Here is an 18658-nt window from a genome sequence, read left to right on the forward strand (position 1 = left end):
AAGCTGTCCAGTCGCTGCCACTGACTTTATTTGTCTGTGCAAGGAGCTTGCCAGATCATGCGTAAGGAACATTTACTGCCTTTCAGCCCCATTGCCATTGCCAAGAGAGCGCAAGGGAATGGGCAGGCACTCGCGGTGCTCAAGCCAAAGGGCGACGGGCACAACAGCAGCAGTTACTGGCAAAAATGCAAAACTTGGGGCTGGATCCAGCAGGGACTTTCTGAGATTAGGCTGGGCAAGGCAGGGGGTGGCTAGCACAAAGAAAATAGCCCCTCCCGTGGCGTTTCAGCCCACAGAAGAATTCAGATGTCACAACTTGGGAATTTTCCGTCTGAAGCCCCTTGTAAAATGAAAAGCACCTTGCCCTGCTCTGACTCCTGCCTGCAGGGGGGTTCAGTGCCAAAGTGAAAGGCTTCCTAAAAATGGGCTGATCCAGGGAGGGGGGCAATTTAGGAGCTATTGAGAAACAAGGAAGGACAAACAGTGTTAGGTCATTGCTTCTGCAAACACGGCCAGGGCTGTTCCTCTATAAAAGGGGGAGAAAGCAGTTTCAGAGCCATCACAGACTCAGAGGGGACAGTCTGTGACCAAGGCTGCTGCACCCCCTCCTCGGCACCTGACTCCCCGCTCAAGTATGAAACTCATACTCTCTACCGTGCTGTCCTTCGGGATAGTGGGTAAGTGTCTGCTGAAAGCAGTCTGGGGGGAAAGCAAGAATCAAAACCTCCCCGGACCCCAGGCTTTCCCCCTTAGATGAGGCTGTTTTAAAGCTGCAGCACGTGCCAGACCCAGGCAGCTTTTAACTAAAAGCCAGGAGTTAAAGCGATGCTTGCTTTGGCAGCTGTGGATCTCTGTCAACAAGGACTGTGCTTTGAGCATTAATGACAGCGGCTTTTTTCCTTGGCCCACGGAGGCTGGAGGGAGGTCTGCGGCTCCCCACAGCAAGCTGCTGAGCACCCGGTTGGCACGGAGGAGGGATGCTCGGCACCCACAGCCGGGGCAAGGGGATGGCTTGGGAGAGGCTCCACTTGTACAGGTGCACTCTTGCTGCCGCAGGGCAAGGGGAAGAATCGCCCTCCGGCTAGCTGCTGCGCTGGGAGAGGAGCAGGGGTTCAGCTGGGGGGAGAAACTAGAAGACCTGCCTGCCAAGCTTGCATTTGTATGGGGTTAAACCTGAAGGCGGTGACAATAAAATAGGGCTTAAATAACGAAAGACTCTGCATGCTCCCCCCTCTGCTCCTGCACTGCTCTGTCCTGCTGCCACCGCCGCGCTTTGCTGAAGCTCCTGTGTATTTTATGCCTAAATTGTGCTGCTGCTGCTTGAAATGATTATTTCTCTCTGTCTCTGCTGACGGTTTTGGCAGGCAATGGGCAGGTAGCCACGGCAAAGACATTGCTGCTGTCTGCACCTGACCTGGGGACCGCTGCCTGGAAGGGGAGAGAGGGGTCCCCTTCTCAGACTAGGCAGCGGGTCTCTTCTGACCCCCTGTAAAGTGTGGTGGTGATTAATGTCCTCTGGTGGGAAGTGCTCCCTGTGCCGCTGGCATCTGAAAGTCCTCGAGCACCTTTGCTGAGTACTAGCATGCAGTGATGAAGAGTCCCTCCTCCTCCCCTGCATGGAAGGAGCCAAGAGGTTGCCCAAAATCTCCGAGGCAGAGGCTGTGGCACTCGGGCTCCCGTTGCCTTCCCGGTGTTCACCAGTGCGGCCGGGCTGACTCCCTTAGGAGGTCCCCGTCCAGCCTCTGCCCAGGGCAGAGTGGTTGCCAGCACTAGGTTAAGGTGACCATGGCTTTGTGCAGCCAAGATCTGAAAAAGGTAGAGGACGGCAGTGGGAATTAAGGCTAAGGATTCTCCCTGTGGCCGAATTCAGCACCTCCATGGGAGGAAGGGAGGTGTCTGCTGGCAGGGTTATGGCTCAAAAATCAAGCATGAGAGAATATTTCAGAGGTGAAAAAGAAAATGGAAATGGCACAGGTTAATCTGGAGATGATGGAATGAAATGTGCCGTAAGGGTTTGGAGGGAGCGAGCTGTGCATACAGCCTCTTGGTCTGTGCAATCCTGCCAGGAAGGGGCAGAGTTGAGGAGAAGTGTTGCAGCGCAGGCTGCAAGTGTCCAGAGATTCTGGTGTTTAGGTTGCTGAAGGAGGAGTGTGCCTGTGTCCACTTGAGGTCTTTGCTTTGCTCTGGTCTCCCAGAGCTGCCAGTCAGCTGCATTTACTGGTTGGGGGACTGTTAGAAGAGAGGACTGTGGTGGTGGTATGGCATCTCTGTTACTGGGCGTAGTGGAGGAGGTGAGATATGAAGAGACCATTAAATATCTTAGATCATCTAGCTGCCAAGGAGGTCACGTGTGGCAACGTACCGAATGTGGTCTGGCCAGGTCAGAGCTGCTCTCCCTCTGGGGTTATTTGCAAAGACACTGCTTCAACAGACTGCCTCTTCTCTCTGTTTTTGCAAAGTCTTGAGTTTGATTTCTATTGAAGTGTGTGGATTTGTTCTACTCCTGTGGATGTAGCTGTGAGCCCAGGCTGCTTGAATCATGATGCTATGCAGGACATCCATTACCCAGGGACAGGAATGATCCTCCCAGATGTTCCTGAAGGTGCACATGTCAGGCAAGAAAGAAACAGCCTTCCTGCATGACTTAGGAGATGTGCAAGGGAGATCCTGCACCTGGCCATCACCCGAGGCCATGACTGCAGGGAACCAGAGATCTCGTATTCACAGCGATGCTGTTTCTCTCCAATTGATGCCTTTTCTACCTCTCTGAGACTCTTTATTTCTGGTTATTTCTACAGCTCTGTGTTTTGCTGCTCCCCCCAAGGCAAGCATCAAATGGTGCACAATATCCTCAGCAGAAGAGAACAAATGCAACAGCCTAAGGGACCACATGCAACAAGAGAGTGTTGGATTGATTTGCCTGCAGAAAACAACGTACCTTGACTGCATAAAAGCCATTTCGGTGAGTGGGCAGCAAATATCTGTGCTGGGCACTGAGGATGTTTCAGCAGCTTGTTACACCTGGGGAAGGTTGGAGTTTCCTTTGAGTCACTGGTTGTTACCTGTGATCCTCCTGCAGAGAAGGACTCACCCACAAGGATCCACGAGAGACTCTGGGGAAGTTTTTCCCCTCATGCATCTCTGATTTTTGTTTATTGACTGAAATCTTTCTGTTGTTTAGAATAATGAAGCAGATGCCATCAGCTTGGACGGTGGTCAAGTTTATGAGGCAGGCCTTGCCCCCTACAAGCTGAAGCCCATTGTTGCTGAGGTCTACGAACATAGTGGAGGTACACTTCCGTGCGATATTTTTAAGCCAAGTGGTGGTAACAAACTGACAGTGCAAAGGCCATCCTTTCCACGCAGAGCTCCCATGTTATTTCTGTCAGGTGTCCGAGATATTGCCCCTGGCTTCCAGATCCCAGAGGGGAAGGGGTGGGGGGCAGTTCCACCAAAATGTGAATCGTCACCCATGGCCATAGAGTCACTGCAATGGAAAGGGGCAGAGCCAGTGCCCCATTTCTGACGTTAGCTGCGATGAAAGTAAGTCACTGATCTGTGACGATGCAGTGGCCGTAGAAAGAGAGCACCACGAGCAGAAATCACAGTCAGCCTGAAGCATGGCATAAAAATTGTGCCGGTCCCAGAGATCTTCTGCTTCCAGTGACCTTGAACTACGTGGGTAAAACACTATGTTCCTGCGCAGTCATCAAGGCAAAAAAAAAAAAAAAAGGAAAAAAAAAATTGAAGAGGCAACAGTATTGCCATTAGTGGTGGTGGAGGAACACCCAGTTGAGATTACTGAGGCAAGAGGTGCAGGCAATGCATGGAAAAAAGAAGAGAAGCATAAAAAAAGCTCTGCAGCAATCCCTTCTGATAAGAGTTAGCTTGCTGGCTCCATGCCTACTAACTCTCTGTACCATCCTTTGTCTCTCCCATCTTTCCCCTGGGAGCCAAACAGATGCTATTTCCCCGGTTTTGTCTGTCTCGCCTCACGCAATCCCGCCACATCCAAAGATCTTAATCATTTTTCACCTCTGCCCTGAAGTTCAGCTCTTTTGTACAAAATATTCAGGATCAAAGCAACACGGCAGAGTCATCCTCAGCGCAGTAGCTAAGAAAATACAGATATTAAATGGAAGGCTGTGGTCTCTACCACCCCTAAAACTCAGGCATTTTATTTATACATAGCAAGTGATGGACTAGGTATAATTTTAAAGACTGAATGTGGAATTTCAGCCTTGCAAGGCTTACATGTATGCTTCAGTGGGCGACAGCATTTGAGAAAAGACTTGCCAAATAAGATTTGCCAAAAAGATTTGTTGAAGCATCCTTACAAAACTATGGACATATCTAATGTCTCTCCAGTGGCAAAGCATTTTGTGTCTGATAGTATTTTCCGGTCACTAACCATTACAAGTTGTAATGTGCAGCGATAGTTCAATATTGGCAGTGTAGCTTACCCCTAAGAAAACTGGAAGACCATGAGTGTTCAAGCAAAGTTGCTAATTATTTGGAAGTGCAGCACTTTATTCTCTGAAATCGGGGGTTTGGCAGGATTTGATATGTTCCTAAGTCCTGCTTTTTCATCGCTTTCCTGCTTTCTCCTGCACCGCAGGCTCCACAAGCTATTACGCCGTGGCCGTTGTGAAGAAAGGAACAGATTTCACAATAAATAACTTGCAGGGCAAGACCTCCTGCCACACAGGCCTGGGCAGGTCCGCTGGCTGGAACGTCCCAATTGGGACACTCCTCCACCGGGGAGACATCAAGTGGGATGGCAAAGACTCATCCTCCATTGAGCAAGGTGAGGTGGGAACCAGCGAGATAAATGGGTTGATGTTAAGCCGAGGTGGTGGTACGGTGAAAGCGATGTTGCCCGATCTTCTGCGGAGGTCCAGAGGTGGCTCGCAGATCAGTCGAGTCATTGACATTCTTTGTGCATCCCCTCCCTTCCAGGTCCTTGTAAAGGTGAATTTTAAACTAACTATTGCTTCTTTCTCCTCCATAGCGGTGGCCAACTTTTTCTCTGCCAGCTGTGTGCCGGGTGCCACCACTGAACAAAAACTGTGCCGTCAGTGCAAGGGGGACTCCAAAACCAAATGCTCCCGCACAGCACCTTATTCCGGATATTCTGGAGCTTTTCAGTGAGTGAAAGCTATTTTTCCTTTGAGAAAATATTCTAGCCTTGCAAATGCAAGTTTTCATTATACTGGGGAGGGCTGTGTCATAATCATGGGTCCTGAGGAGACTGAATTTATAGAACAACTAGGAGTGCTGGTAATTAAAGATCCAATTAGTAATAACTGGCAGGCAGCTAGCGGGAGATGAGAGAGGCAGCTGGGCTGTATGATTTTGCACAGACTTAAGAATACACAGCATTAGCATCATGCTAAACCTAACCGGGCTTCTTGAGCATTACTTCTCTGCCATTACATTTCCTTCCCTGCCAGCATGGCTTTTTGGGGGGAAGAACACTGCTCTATGGTTGCAGTTTGTGCTGAAATAATTTGCTGAAACAGGAGGTAGAGAGCCACAATGTGTGGGTTTTTTTTTTTTTTAACATCTGTTCTGTTCCTCCCACCTGCAGGTGTCTGAAAGATGGAAAAGGAGACGTGGCGTTTGTGAAACACACAACGGTTCAAGGTAGGCCTGACAGATCACCTGTTTCTCTCCTTCTAGTCCAACCTCTTGCTGCCATTCCATCCTGCAATTAGCTTACACTGTGCAGGCTTTCAGTCCTCTCCAGGTATGCCCTAAACCTCTTCTTTCATCTCTACAAACATGTTTTGCACACTGTTGACAGACATACTTGTTATTGAGAAATTATTATGGTGGGGTCCACTTTTTCTTCTTTGAGGTCCTTCTTTGAAGAAGGAAAACCTGCTTGATTTAAGTTCAATGGTATGATAATTGATGCCATATCTCAAAGCCAGCTTTAATGTTATCGCAGCAAATGCAGGGTGAGCAATTGTGTAGGTAATTACACAATTACACAAAATCCCTCTGGGAGGGATTTTGGAGGGAATTCAGCCCACAGCAAGAGTTCACTACCTCTGCACTTCTCAGAGATGGAAGATGGCCTGGCATGCCCAGGACCTGCAATGAGCTCAGTGGAGGGCCACCAAGATGGTCATGGGGCAAGGACACTTGTCCTGCGAGGAGATGCTCAGTGGGGTGGGCTTGATTAGCCTGGGGAAGAGATGACTTTAGGGGACCTCAGAGCAGCCTGCCTGTACCTACAAGGAGGCTAGCAAGAAGGTGGAGCCAAGATCTTTAAGGAGGTAGACAGTGGAAAGATGAGAAGCAATAGTCATAAACTGAAACAAGAGAGGTTTGGGCCTGATACAAGGGGAAATTTTTTTCACCTTGAGGACAGTCAAGTAGTGGGACAGGTTGCCCGGGACAGCTGTGGACTCTCCATCCTTCAAGGTTTTCAAGATCCACCTGGAACAACCTGGTCTGCCCCTGCTTTGAGCAAGGGCTTGGACCAGAGATCTTCAGAGGTCCCTTCCCACCTGAATTCTTCTGTAACCCTGCGATCTGAGCTCTGTTTTCAGCCTTGACATTGGCTATGTTACTGGCCTTAACAGACCGTGTGCAGCTCCTGACCAGTTCAATCCATTTGTATGGTGTTTGTAAATATATTTGCATTTGTATCCATTTGCACATGTCTGGATGTCTAGGCACTACCACCACATAAATCCACTTACTGTTGGCTTAGTTATGACAGAGGCAGGAAAAATCTGTCTTTCACAGGCACATGTATTCTCCTTTCTGCATTGCTTTCATATGACACGATGACCCCATTACCATTGCAACCTGTCTTCTGCAAAGATTCTCCCCTGAGCTTCAGCAGAAGTCAATTCATCACAAATCTGCCCCAGACTGGCTTTTTTGTCTATTTTCATGGTGATGCAACTCATGGTTCTTCCCTTTCTCCAGAAAATGCCCCGGAGGAGAAGGATGAGTACGAGCTTCTGTGCCTGGATGGCACCCGCCAGCCCGTGGACAACTACAAAGCTTGTCACTGGGCCAGGGTGCCTGCTCACGCCGTCGTGGCTCGAGATGATAACAAGGTTGATGACATCTGGACGTTCCTCTCAAAAGCACAGGTATCGTCACGCTCCCTTTCCTTTCCCCTAGCATCCCCACTTCTGTGCTCCGGCTTCACTCGCTCTCTCCAGCTTTCCAAGAGCTTTAGTAGTAGTCATTTACTGTTTTTTTTTTTTTCCCGCCCATGGCAGGAAAAATTTGGTGTGGGCACAACCAGTACCTTCCACCTCTTTGGGCCACCTGGCAAGAAGGACCCAAGCCTCAAAGACTTGCTTTTCAAAGACTCTGCTATACAGCTGAAGCGTATCCCAGCACTGATGGATTCCCAGCTCTACCTGGGCTTTGAGTACTACAGTGCCATCCAGAGCCTTCAGAAAGGTAGGCAGGACATGAAATACTAATGTCGTGTCAGCGTGAGCTGCGCTGAAGAGATGGGATCAGCAAATACGTCTGGGCAAAAGGAAGATGATTTATTTCAAACGCAGACGATATTCTCTGCAAAATATTTCCTGTGAAAGGTATTATCATTAAAATCACACAGTCTTCACAAACTTCACTTGCATCAACAAAAGGGATTTGTTGATTCCAAAGTCAAAATAACATCATCACCACACTGACTAAGGTGGAAAATTTGCACACACTCCACCCCTCGTCCCTTCACCACGATTACAACAGCAAAAATTGCCCACAGTTATTCAGCTGGTGGTAGGGATTGGGCACGGTCAAAACTGCTGCTTCAAAAAGCCATTTCTGGGACGTAAGAGGAAGGACCATCCTGGGACACCAGGTCCAGTATTGGCCATTTGAGTGAAATAGTGTCCTTTATTTCCATCTAGACTCATCAAGCATTTACTGGTGTCCTAGCTGGCTTTCTGAGAGTCAAACATCCCACAAATGACCTCCGAAAGCCACTCAAAGTTGCTCAGAGATCTCTGTGGCAGGCTCAGCCGCTATGGCATTTATTAGAAGGGGGTGCACGGACTTCATCTAGCATCAAACCAGGTTATTCAGATGCCACTTCACAGAAACATAACTAGGTTGTATTTTTCCAGTTCAGTCTGGTTGTAGTCTCATGGTTGTCTGGGCTGTGATGTCTGGAGAAATGTGGAATATGTTGTAAGCAGCAATACCAAGTACTATTAATGCACGGTGGTTTAGCAGCTGTGATATTTTAGCTAACATGAATCTGCGTGAATGGCTTGTATTATGCAGAAATTCTCCTTTTGGACCTGTAAATTGATTTTTGAGTATCCTTCAGCTTAAGAATCATCCCTTCTCTTCACGCCAGCCCTGGGCTTAAACAAGAACGTTGTGCGCTGGGCAGCAGCAGATTGGTGTGTACAGACGGTTTCAGGGCTGAGTCCCACGCACCCAGAAGATAGCCTGTTTGTAGCTTTATTTTTCAGTGGGGCTCTAGGCTTATCCTTCTTTTTCTTCTGCTGGTTTTACAGATCAGTTGAACTCCAACCGCAGAGAAAACAAGATGCGGTGGTGTGCAGTAGGCAAGTATGAGAAGAGCAAGTGTGACCTCTGGAGTGTGGTGAGCAACGGAGACGTGGAGTGCACCGTGGCAGACAACACCAGGGACTGTATTATTAAGATCATGGTATGGCTTTTTTTTTTTTTTCTTCTCCCTGTGAACCTTTCGGATGGAGAGCAGTGTTGCTTCTTTCAGCCTGGGAATAGATGGGGTGGAGGGGAGGGTAGATTTTAAAATAAAATGTTGGGAGCTTTGCAAGAAATAACAACTAACTTTGTCACAGGGAAAAGGCTCGACTGTTTTTTCACTGATTCACATTTTTCAAAAAATTTCATTGGACGGTGTTCTTTTTTGAGGTTTCCTAAGTAAAAAGCAATTTTCTGGTGTGAAGTAACTTTTTATGTGGAAAAGGAAGGCAAAATTTTGTAAAATGCAGAGAAAAACAGTTGCCTGCTTAGAAGAGGAGTGATTCCGTAGCATAGACGAGGATGCTGGTGGCAGCTCAGGGGGTTGGGTCAGTGCCATGAAGACAGCACAACATGCAAACTTGAACGGACAGGTGAGAGGAGGAAATCTGGCAGGGAAGCAGGCTAGGAGAGACACACGCCTCAGGCCGCGAGTGTCTGGGAAGGAGAGCTGCTGCTGGAGGTGGTTACAAACGCACGGGAGCGATAATTTCAAAACTCCCTCTGTTCGCATCAGCGAGACCTCGTCTGTCCGTATGCTGAGGGATGGCCTCTCGTGTCCCCTTAGCCCCAAGCCCTTCTCCCTTACATCGAGTGCTGCTTTTACGATCTAATTTCTGAAAAGCACTGGTCTGGGGACACACAGCATCGCTTCAGCGCTGCGCTGTTTTCGTTGCAGAAAGGTGAAGCCGACGCCATCAGCTTAGACGGAGGTTTTGTCTACACCGCTGGCGTGTGTGGCTTGGTGCCAGTGATGGGAGAAGCCTACGAGGGTAAGCACAGCCCGGGCTGCCCCTCTGGGTCCAGGTGGTGGGAAATGGGCTGGTGCAAAACCACTGGTTTTATTCTGAAATCCAGAAAGCAGCCTCAGCGCTGCATCCTGCAAAAAACAGACGGTGCTCTCAGGGAACTCTGCTCACTGCTGCGCGCCTTTGCCATATCTTTTATCTAATATCTTTTTTTTTTTTTCCCCTCCCCCAGAAGACAGTCAATGCAGCAAAGCAGAAGGAGAACCAGGTAATTACCGCCAACAGAAGGACAGAAAACAGTCCTAGTGGATATAAATAGAAAAATATATATGCAGTCACGAGTGGAGAATAAATGGCCAGCCTCCACACAAAGAGCCGCTGCGCCCAATGTAGATATTAAAAATTTGGGAGACAAATTTAGTAGTCAGATGGAAAGTCTGGGTCTGCAAGCAGATATCAAGGCAAAGCGTACGGTAGCATCAGTGATTTTTGCTTAGTTGCTGCTATCTGAAGTACGGTCACACCATAACGGTGCCAGGGCTGCGATCAGGGAAAGATCGTCTGGGTTGTGGCATTAGGAAATTGCTCTTTATGGAAATGGGAAGAGGGAGAGGAGGGAAGGTTTTTGTCCTTTGCTTAAAGAGGGGATAAGAAATCATCATGTATGCCTTCCTACAGCCTGCTTGTATACCCAAGTGTCAGAGTTTTGGGGGGCAGAGAAATGTCAGGGATAATAATTCCCCAGGAGCATGGTGGGAGTAGATGCATCACATCTGCAAACTCTTCTGCCTGGCAAATCATTTACAAGTGCAAAGTATTTCTTCTACGCTGTTCATAGGTGCCCTCTCCTAAGGGAGCACGGTGGGATCCTCGGGCCAGTCCTTAATTCTCCTCTCTTTTATTTTCTGAAAGCATCCTACTTTGCTGTGGCTGTTGTGAAGAAGTCTAACGGCGATATCACATGGAACAATCTGCAGGGCAAGAAGTCGTGCCACACTGCTGTCGGGAGAACTGCTGGCTGGAACATCCCCATGGGCTTGATTCACAACAGGACGGGAAGCTGCAATTTCGGTGGGTCGAGTTTTGCATCCATTTCTTTGAGCTGGGAAAGTGTTTTCCCATCCTTCATCTGTTCTTCAAAGTTTCTTCTGCCTCAAAGATTCCCACCTGGAGGTGGGAAATGGAGAAGACTCTGTTGTTTAAGCTTTCATCGAGCAAAGTTTTAGGCTGTTGGTAACTGCTTCAGAGTAAGATACGGCACGTCAGCTGCTTTGGGGGGCTTCGCTTTCTTTTCACATCTCTCCCCATCCCATTGCAGTGCCCCAAAAGATATTCCCAAAAAGGGAATAGGGGCTGGCCCAGGTATCGGGGGCTGGTGCTTGTGCAGGGTGTGTGGGGAAAGGATGGGTTTATGAATCTCAGAAGGGAGGGGAAGGGCTGAGAGCAGGGGACAGAGGCTGATCTTCATTCGAGAAACTTAAAGGGACTGATCCGACTGCCTGAGGGTGAGGGGGTGAAAGTCTGCATTGGCTCTGGGACTTTGGAGATTGCTCAGAAGATCAACTTCTACATCCAACTTTCAATCGGTGAGAGTTACGGTCCAACAAAAATAATTTGGAAATATTATTGACCAAGGCAAATTAAGCGTACAATTATGAAAAGGAAATCTCTAACCGCAAGAAGATACTAGTGTCAGTAAGTTTTAGACTCGGCCTCTGCATCCTCCTGCCTGCCTTTCCCCTGTCCCTTCTTCCCCCAGAGCTCGGGCATTGCTGCCAAATGCAACTCAGCCAACCCATGAAGGCCATGGAGGCTGGGGCTGGGGCTGGTTTGCACCAAAAACTTTCTTCTTTTTATGTCAAGATAGCACCTACTGCAATTGAGTGTCAGGCCCTGCTTCATTGTCAATAACAAGAAGACACAAGTTTCATACTGAAAACTGGATGCGCGCGACTTGCTGTCCACTGTCATGCTCCTTCTTGCTGCCTGTTTCCAGCTCCCAGTGACTGCTAATACAAATTCAGCGTGAGAACGTATTATTAAAAGAAAACCTAAATTTTCAGTGCAGGAAAAGTGATTTCCCCCCCCCTCCCCGTTTCTGCCTTCAGATGAATACTTCAGCGAGGGCTGTGCTCCCGGGTCTCCTCCTAACTCCCGCCTCTGCCAACTCTGCAAGGGCTCAGAGGGAATCCCACCGGAGAAGTGCGTCGCCAACAGCCACGAGAAATACTACGGATATACTGGAGCTTTCCGGTAGGTGGTGGAAACACTCCAGCTGCTCTCAAGTGCTTTGAGGCTAATCACAGCCGTTGAGGGTAGATCACATACAGAATAAAAGCTGATGTTGATGCTTATTTGCTGACCTTCTCTTTTTCTCCATTACACTGCTGATGATATATGTGCTATACATTTTTTTTCTTGATATGGCTTCCTGCAAAATGATGCAAAATATTCCTGTTCTATAAAATTAATGTCCTGGTGTGCCTCCAAGCAAGCTTGGAGAGACACGAGTGTTTTGGCAAGACCTCCTACAATGGCAGCAGTGCTACATTTTTAATATGAATAAGGAGTTTTAAAAGATGAGGAGCCACAAACAATGCTGCCACTAGACACCCCCTGCTAAACATGCTGCTAGCCTTAGTTAAAATGAGCCGTCCTCTAAAAAGTGCAGAGACCAGAGGTCAGCCCCAGTGCCATCCCTCTGTACCTGCTCGGTATTGGCTGAAGTCTAAATAATTCATACCGGGCATGAACTGAAAAAGAGAATGAATCTTGTTTCATTTACATCTAATGGCAAAGAGATCCTGCTTCAGGGTCTGCAGTGCTTTTGGTGCAAGTTAGTGTTTTTACAAAGCTATTAACACATGCAGGCAGGCATTGCAGAAAGCAAAGCGAATTCTGAACCTGCCCAAACTGCTGCTTTCTGACAATAAAATAAATCGGCTATTTATCACGTAAGAAGGATGCACATTTTTTTTCCAGAATATGTTAAAAAAACTGTGTTTCAGATATCCTTAAAATATTAATGGCAGGGCTCCTCGACCTGGCTGTCCTCAGAGATTAATTTTACAAAATAAGACATAGGTCAGAATCACATCTGCGGGACAGGGCCAGGATCCAACACACACGTCACTTGCCTTTCTTTGCACTTCCCAGGTGCCTGGTCGAGCGGGGGGATGTGGCCTTCGTTAAGCATTCCATCGTTGAGGAAAACACTGAGGGTACGTGGTTATTCTGTTGCATGGCTCTCAGCAGGGCTGCCTTCCCCTATCTGCATTATTCTTCTGCTACGCAAAATCTCTGAATCTCCAATACCAATTCTCTTTAAAGGCAAAAATAAAGAAGAATGGGCCAAAAATCTGAAAATGGACCAATTCGAGTTGCTGTGCACTGACGGTCAACGGGCAAATGTCATGGCTTACAGGGACTGCCACCTGGCCAAAGTTCCTACCCATGCTGTGATCACGCGTCCGGAGAAAGCAAAGAAAGTCCGTGAGCTGCTGGAGAGACAAGAGGTTAGCAGGACTGACAGTGAAAGAAATGTTCTGGGGTTGTTTTTATGCAGCATGTCTGCATGTTTAGAGCAACGATGCTCGGAGTTTCCCTGAGTCAGCGCAACACGGAGGATTTTAACTTAACCGATATGGGGTGACAGCCTTGTCCCCGAGCCTCCTCGTTCCTCCATCCCTTCCGAATGGCTCTTTCTTCTCTCAAACACTCCGTTAGGTATCAGCTGACTCACAGTGGTTGCTGTTGTCATGCTATACTTGTGTGACGTGAGATTATCACCTCCTCCTGGGGCTCTTGCAGGTGTGTGTCAGAAACTCCTCCTCATCAGACACGAGGTGGCACGGAGCCGTGCAGCCTCGGGAGGACAGCAGCCTCCCTGCACACACACAGTCCTACAGCTACTGGCGTAAATGTAACCCGGTTTAACCAGCTCTGTTCGATTTTACACTGAAAACATTAATATCCGCTCCACCATCAGGGTCAGCTGAGTGGCACTTGGGAAGTCGGCTCCTTTTGTTTTCAAGTCACGGCTAAGGCATGGCGCCTGCAGGCAGCGTCTGCCGATGGGCTGTGTCCTGACATGCTAAAATGGAAAAAAATTGTTTTGGCAGCCGTGCCACAACACTGCTCACCACTGAGAGACCCCTCATCCAACCACATGGACAGAGGACTCAATCCTAAATTTCTGGAGCTCGGCCGGGGGCTCCCCAGGTTGATGGTGAAGAACCATGACTAAGAGCTAGGCTTGTATGAGCTGAGTCTTGCCAGTTTTCTACTTTTTACATACACTTACCTCTTTGTGCCTTTATTTCAGAAACTGTTTGGAATGAAAGGAACTGAGAAAGACAGGTTCAACATGTTTGAGTCTCAAACCAAGGACCTTCTGTTTAAAGACTTGACCAAGTGTCTGGTCAAACTCCGTGATGGAATAACGTACAAGGAATTCCTCGGAGATCAATACTATGCTTCAGTTTCTAGCCTCAATACCTGCAATCCATCAGGTAACTCTAACTGCCCCGGGAAGAAGTCCATGAATTGCAGTTCGTAGCCTCACAGGCACGGACAGTTTCTTCTGTAGCCGTCCATGTAATTTTTTTAAAGCAAAATGAGGATAACTCATGAAGATGCCAGGAGACTTTTCTCAAAGTTCCTTGGATGAACTGAGAGCAGACCTGAAATCTGCTGCTCTGGCATCAGCAGGAATCACAGGTTTTTACTGACCTTTAGAAAATATGCACTGTGAGAAACACTAAAAAGGACCCACCCTGTCCCGTCAGTGTGCATTCAGTGTGATCTACGGTTAATACACATTTTTGGGTGAATATATTTTCCAGGCGATGATGTTGTTGGCATGGCTGGGCATGTGCTGGTGGGGTGGGATCTGAACTTCTCCCCGTCCTTTCCCTTTCCAGATCTCCTCCAGGTGTGCACCTTCCTTGAGGACAAGTAGCAAGATGGGAAGGACCCGTGCTGGAGGGAGAGGAAACAACGCCACGACTCCTCTCGTGCCCTCAGCCCTGAACACCGACCCGCAGAGGGCCCTCTGCCTTCACCACTTTCTCTGCCCTTCCTCATCACTCTGAAAGTGGCTGTTTGAGACTTTGCTGTTCTCTGCTGCCATCACAGCAAGAAATAAAATCTTGAATCTAAAGGGGTGTCCTGAGATTTTTCAAAACCCATTCCTCCCTCGGTGCCTCTTGCTGTAGACAGTGCTATTGCCACTTAGGGCTATTGCTGCCCATTTCAACATTTGCCAAGGCAAAATGGATTAAATACACCCTAGAGCCTAATTAACAGATGTTTTGTCCTCGCTGTGCATTTGCTTCGCCTGGGTTGTCCCATTATCTCCCCAGCAGATGACAGTTGCCCAGTGTGGTTGGGACACAGGAAGAGGGAGAGTGTTTATGTCGGGGAAGCTGAAGGGTAGACAAGGAAAAAACCTGACAAACCAAACAAGCCAAACAAAAAAAAAAAAATACATTGGTTGTAAGATGGAAGGTGTGAAGAGAAATCACTCCATCTTATGTCTCAGCTGGCTGCATCTGAGTCATTTCCACCAGGCAGTTCTCTTAAAACACATCAGCAGAGTGATGGGGAGAGTCCAGGCTTAGACTTCCTTTCTGAAAAAAACCCAAACAACTAGGACTTACTTAGAAACATTGTGTGTTTTGGTAGTCTGTCCAATGTGCTGCTGACCTGAAAACAAACACGTAGATGGGCAGCCTGACTCTGATCCAGGGAGCAAATAAAAAGTCAAAACAAAAAGGTCTGCTGAGGTTCTCCACTTCAGAGGAAGAGAGTCTGGGTAATCCAGACCTGTTAGGAAGGCAGGCATGGAAGAGCTGCTGAGGGCAGAAAGATGCTAAGAGCTTTTATAACCTGTTCTTAAAAACTAGCAAAGAAAGAGATACAGTGCCCCTAAGAGCCTGCTTCTAGAACTGTGTTAGAAAATTTTCCCCAAGGAAAGCTATGCCATCTGTACTCCATACCTGGTGTAACCGCTTGTCCCATTGATAGAGGGAACTAACACTTAAGGGAAATAGCAGGACCATTAACTAGCTTAAGCCACATATCTAGTAATCTTAACCCTTACGTAAGATGTTTTAACAAGAACTAGCGTAAGGAAGGGTCAAGATGACCCTTCATTCTGCTTGCATTTTTGCAACCAATCACAAGATAAGGAGGTAGTAAATCAGAATGGAATGAACACGGAGGATTCTCTGCTAATTAGGAACCGGTCTGAGTAAGTTTTATGGTGAAAGTGAAAAGTGCACAGTGAGGAAGACATACGGCCTTCATCCCCAAGACCCCGGCCCACGACCACCAAGAGGCACTGCGCGTGCGCAGCTGAGAGGAGTTAAAGGCGGAGACAATGGAAATGAACTCATTGTAATAAGACCGCCTTTCCACGGACAGATCATGAATATGTATAGGCGCTTTTTGAATATGTAACATTTTGTTGTATAAAATTCAAAGGGAATTGCCGCAAGGTGCGCACGATTTTGGTGGGATGACCCCCCGTGCTGCCCAGCGCTGAATAAACATACCTACTTTACAACTTTCCCAGTTGTGGAGTCTGATTTTCCGCACATCATTTTGGCGAGCCAGGCAGGAGACACTCTGCTCGGCTGCGGGATCGACTGCGGAGCGGACGCTCCCAGGCGCGCCCCGAGCACTTCTCTCGGAGGAGCCTCCACTTCCAGCCGCTCACGGCAGGAGTAGACAACAACCTCCTGAAGCTGCGGATAAACGGTATGTTTAACAAGGGGGCCAGTAAGTCGTAGGGGACGCCCACGCTTGGCCGGGGCCGCTGGTAAATCGCGCAGAGACGTCTGGCGTACAGCATAGTCCCCGTATGGGAGGAGGGTACCCTAAGGAAAGGGGGGATTCGCTGACCGATAGAGCGGCCGCTAGCGATCTTGGGAGTAGATCGAGTGAATCCGAGGTTATTGCTGCATCCCGGCATCGGGAGCCAGGACGGACCTGCTAATGACTGTATAAGAAGCAGGAGAAGGGTAAGCGAGCCTCAAAGTGTGCAGCTGCTGAAGGGATAACAACTAGAGCGTGAACTGTATGATTTATCTATGAAACGCCCGGGTATTTTATGTTAAAAGCACGAGTGTCTGTGTGTGTGTGTTTGAGAGACAGCGCCGCTGTGAAGTGAGTGGGAGTCCTGATTTGCGGTTCCGTGATTCCGCGAGGAACATGGCCAGAGACGGACAAAGTGTCTGAAACGTTTGTAAGATCTGTAAATGTTTTTGATATATGTAAGTTGGGCTGCTGCGGTGTTTAGTCAATCTCCTAAGTATCGGAGGCCTGGCTGATCATCAAAGTGGCAGGACGGAGAGAGTCACTCCTTCAGTGGTTTGGGCTCGAACCTTGGGAGTATTTAAATGAAGGAGGGAACTGGATAAGGAGGGGAGCGGAGCGGATTTTATTAAGAAGAGCGTATTTAACACCAATTGGACAGATAGTAGCCCTAAATTGGGAACAACCTGTCCCAGATACCTTTTTTAAACCCTCATATTGATGGAGGGTGATTCCTTGTTTTGTGTGTGGGATTACTAACAAATTATGCGAAAATTGGCATTCGGCCTGGGTCTTGTTAGAGTGTTCATTTTGCAAGGAAAGGTGGTATTGTTTATCTGGAAGGCAGAAAGCTGAATGTCCTAAGTGCTTTCCCAAAATCCCCAGCTTTGTGATTGGGAAAGGACTTACCAAGAATCCAAAATAGGAAAGTTTGAGTGTAAAAAAAAACAAAAACAAAAACAAACCCACCCAAAAACCCAAAAGACCTAATCCCAGAAATTTGGGGACGTTTGGGAAAAAGGATTGAAAGAGAACTGTGGGGATTTGTAAGAGGAGGTTTGCGTGGAAATTAAAACGGGATAGAGAAGGTAGCAGGAAAGAGTTTGTGAAAAAGGAAAAAGAAATTATTAGGATGGGCAATACCCAGGGAGGCATTCTAAAAAAGAGTCCCCTAGGCTGTGTACTTGCTCACTGGAAGGAAATTGCTGGGACTGGAGGCACAGAGAGCAGGAAGACCCTTATTAAGTACTGTAATCAGTGGTGGCCGCTGTACAAACTAGAAGATGGAGCCAAATGGCCATTGAATGGGTCAATTGATTATAACACTATCTTGCAATTAATGCTGTTTTTAAGAAGGGAAGGAAAATGGGATGAAGTATCATATGCAGATATGTTTTTCACCCTCCGAAATCATCCGGAGTGGCAAAGGGACTGTGGGATGGTGCCACCACAGGACCCTATGGTACTTGCCCTTGAAAGAGAGAGTAACAAGGAACTTAAAGGCAAGCTGAAGCGGTGCTGCTCGGCATGTAGTATTGGACAAAAATGTACAAACGCAAACAAAAACCGCCAGGCACTAGAACAAGATCTAACTGATCTGTTTAAGCCTCCCCCTCGATCGCAGGAGCAGGATGTGGACTCGGACGGAACCTCCACTCCCCCGACTAGCCCTGTATCCTCCCGTACTAGGCGGAAGCCCGGCCTGACGGTCCTGCAGGCACCTCTCCGGGAAGCAGTAGGACCTGATGGTGGGACAATGCTGATCAAGGTACCTTTTTCCACAATTGATTTAGAGGCATGGAAAAGGGTTGCTAAGGATTACAGGAACGATCCGGTGAGTGTGACCAAACATTTTCAGTTTATCGTAAAGCAACACAACCCCGATTGGAATGACATACAATTATTGTTAGAATGTATGACCGAGACGGAAAAACAATTGATTTTAAAAACTGCAGGGGATCTGGCTGAGGACCATTATAAAGTCTCGGGAGGAGACGTTAAAGAATACCTCCCCCTTCAGGACCCAAAGTGGGATGCGAATAGGTCCACCCATATGGAGAAATTGCGGGCGTATCAGGGATGGATTTCAAAAGGAATGGAAAGAGCCATTCCCCAGACCATAAATTGGTCAGCACTATATGCAATTAAGCAAGGGCCTTCCGAGTCACCATCCGAATTCCTGGATCGACTGAGGGACGTAATGCGCCGTAATACACCGCTGGACCCTGGGTCAGAGGTAGGAATACAACAACTAGTTTCTTTATTTTTGGGCCAGTCTACAGGGGATATTAGGCGAAAGCTTCAAAAGCTGCGTCCCACAGAGGGCAGGAACCTGGAAGTATTGTTGGATGAGGCATGGAGAGTGTTCA

At 47.9% G+C, this 18658-nt stretch overlaps 1 protein-coding gene across 1 annotated transcript; it reads left to right on the forward strand.

Annotated features, from left to right (window-relative positions):
- The first annotated feature begins 442 nt into the window (after positions 1-442).
- On the forward strand, positions 443-14631 carry TF (transferrin). The gene is made up of 17 exons (XM_010304393.2): positions 443-677; positions 2799-2962; positions 3182-3290; positions 4619-4807; positions 5012-5147; positions 5591-5646; positions 6946-7115; positions 7248-7434; positions 8508-8662; positions 9401-9494; positions 9703-9738; positions 10383-10541; positions 11579-11723; positions 12627-12691; positions 12801-12985; positions 13795-13981; positions 14393-14631. The coding sequence occupies exons 1-17, from the start codon at positions 635-637 to the stop codon at positions 14428-14430; spliced, it is 2118 nt and encodes a 705-aa protein (XP_010302695.1). The 5' UTR covers positions 443-634; the 3' UTR covers positions 14431-14631.
- Positions 14632-18658: the final 4027 nt, after the last annotated feature.

Source organism: Balearica regulorum, chromosome 9, assembly GCF_011004875.1.
Source record: "Balearica regulorum gibbericeps isolate bBalReg1 chromosome 9, bBalReg1.pri, whole genome shotgun sequence".
In the NCBI taxonomy this organism is placed as follows: domain Eukaryota; kingdom Metazoa; phylum Chordata; class Aves; order Gruiformes; family Gruidae; genus Balearica; species Balearica regulorum.

Bases quoted from the DNA above. Each gene is read 5' to 3' on its own strand.
- TF (XM_010304393.2), top strand. From the start codon at position 635: ATGAAACTCATACTCTCTACCGTGCTGTCCTTCGGGATAGTGG. The intron at 7,116-7,247 runs GTATCGTCACGC...CGCCCATGGCAG, and splicing joins CGTTCCTCTCAAAAGCACAG to GAAAAATTTGGTGTGGGCAC. The intron at 9,495-9,702 runs GTAAGCACAGCC...CCCCTCCCCCAG, and splicing joins GATGGGAGAAGCCTACGAGG to AAGACAGTCAATGCAGCAAA.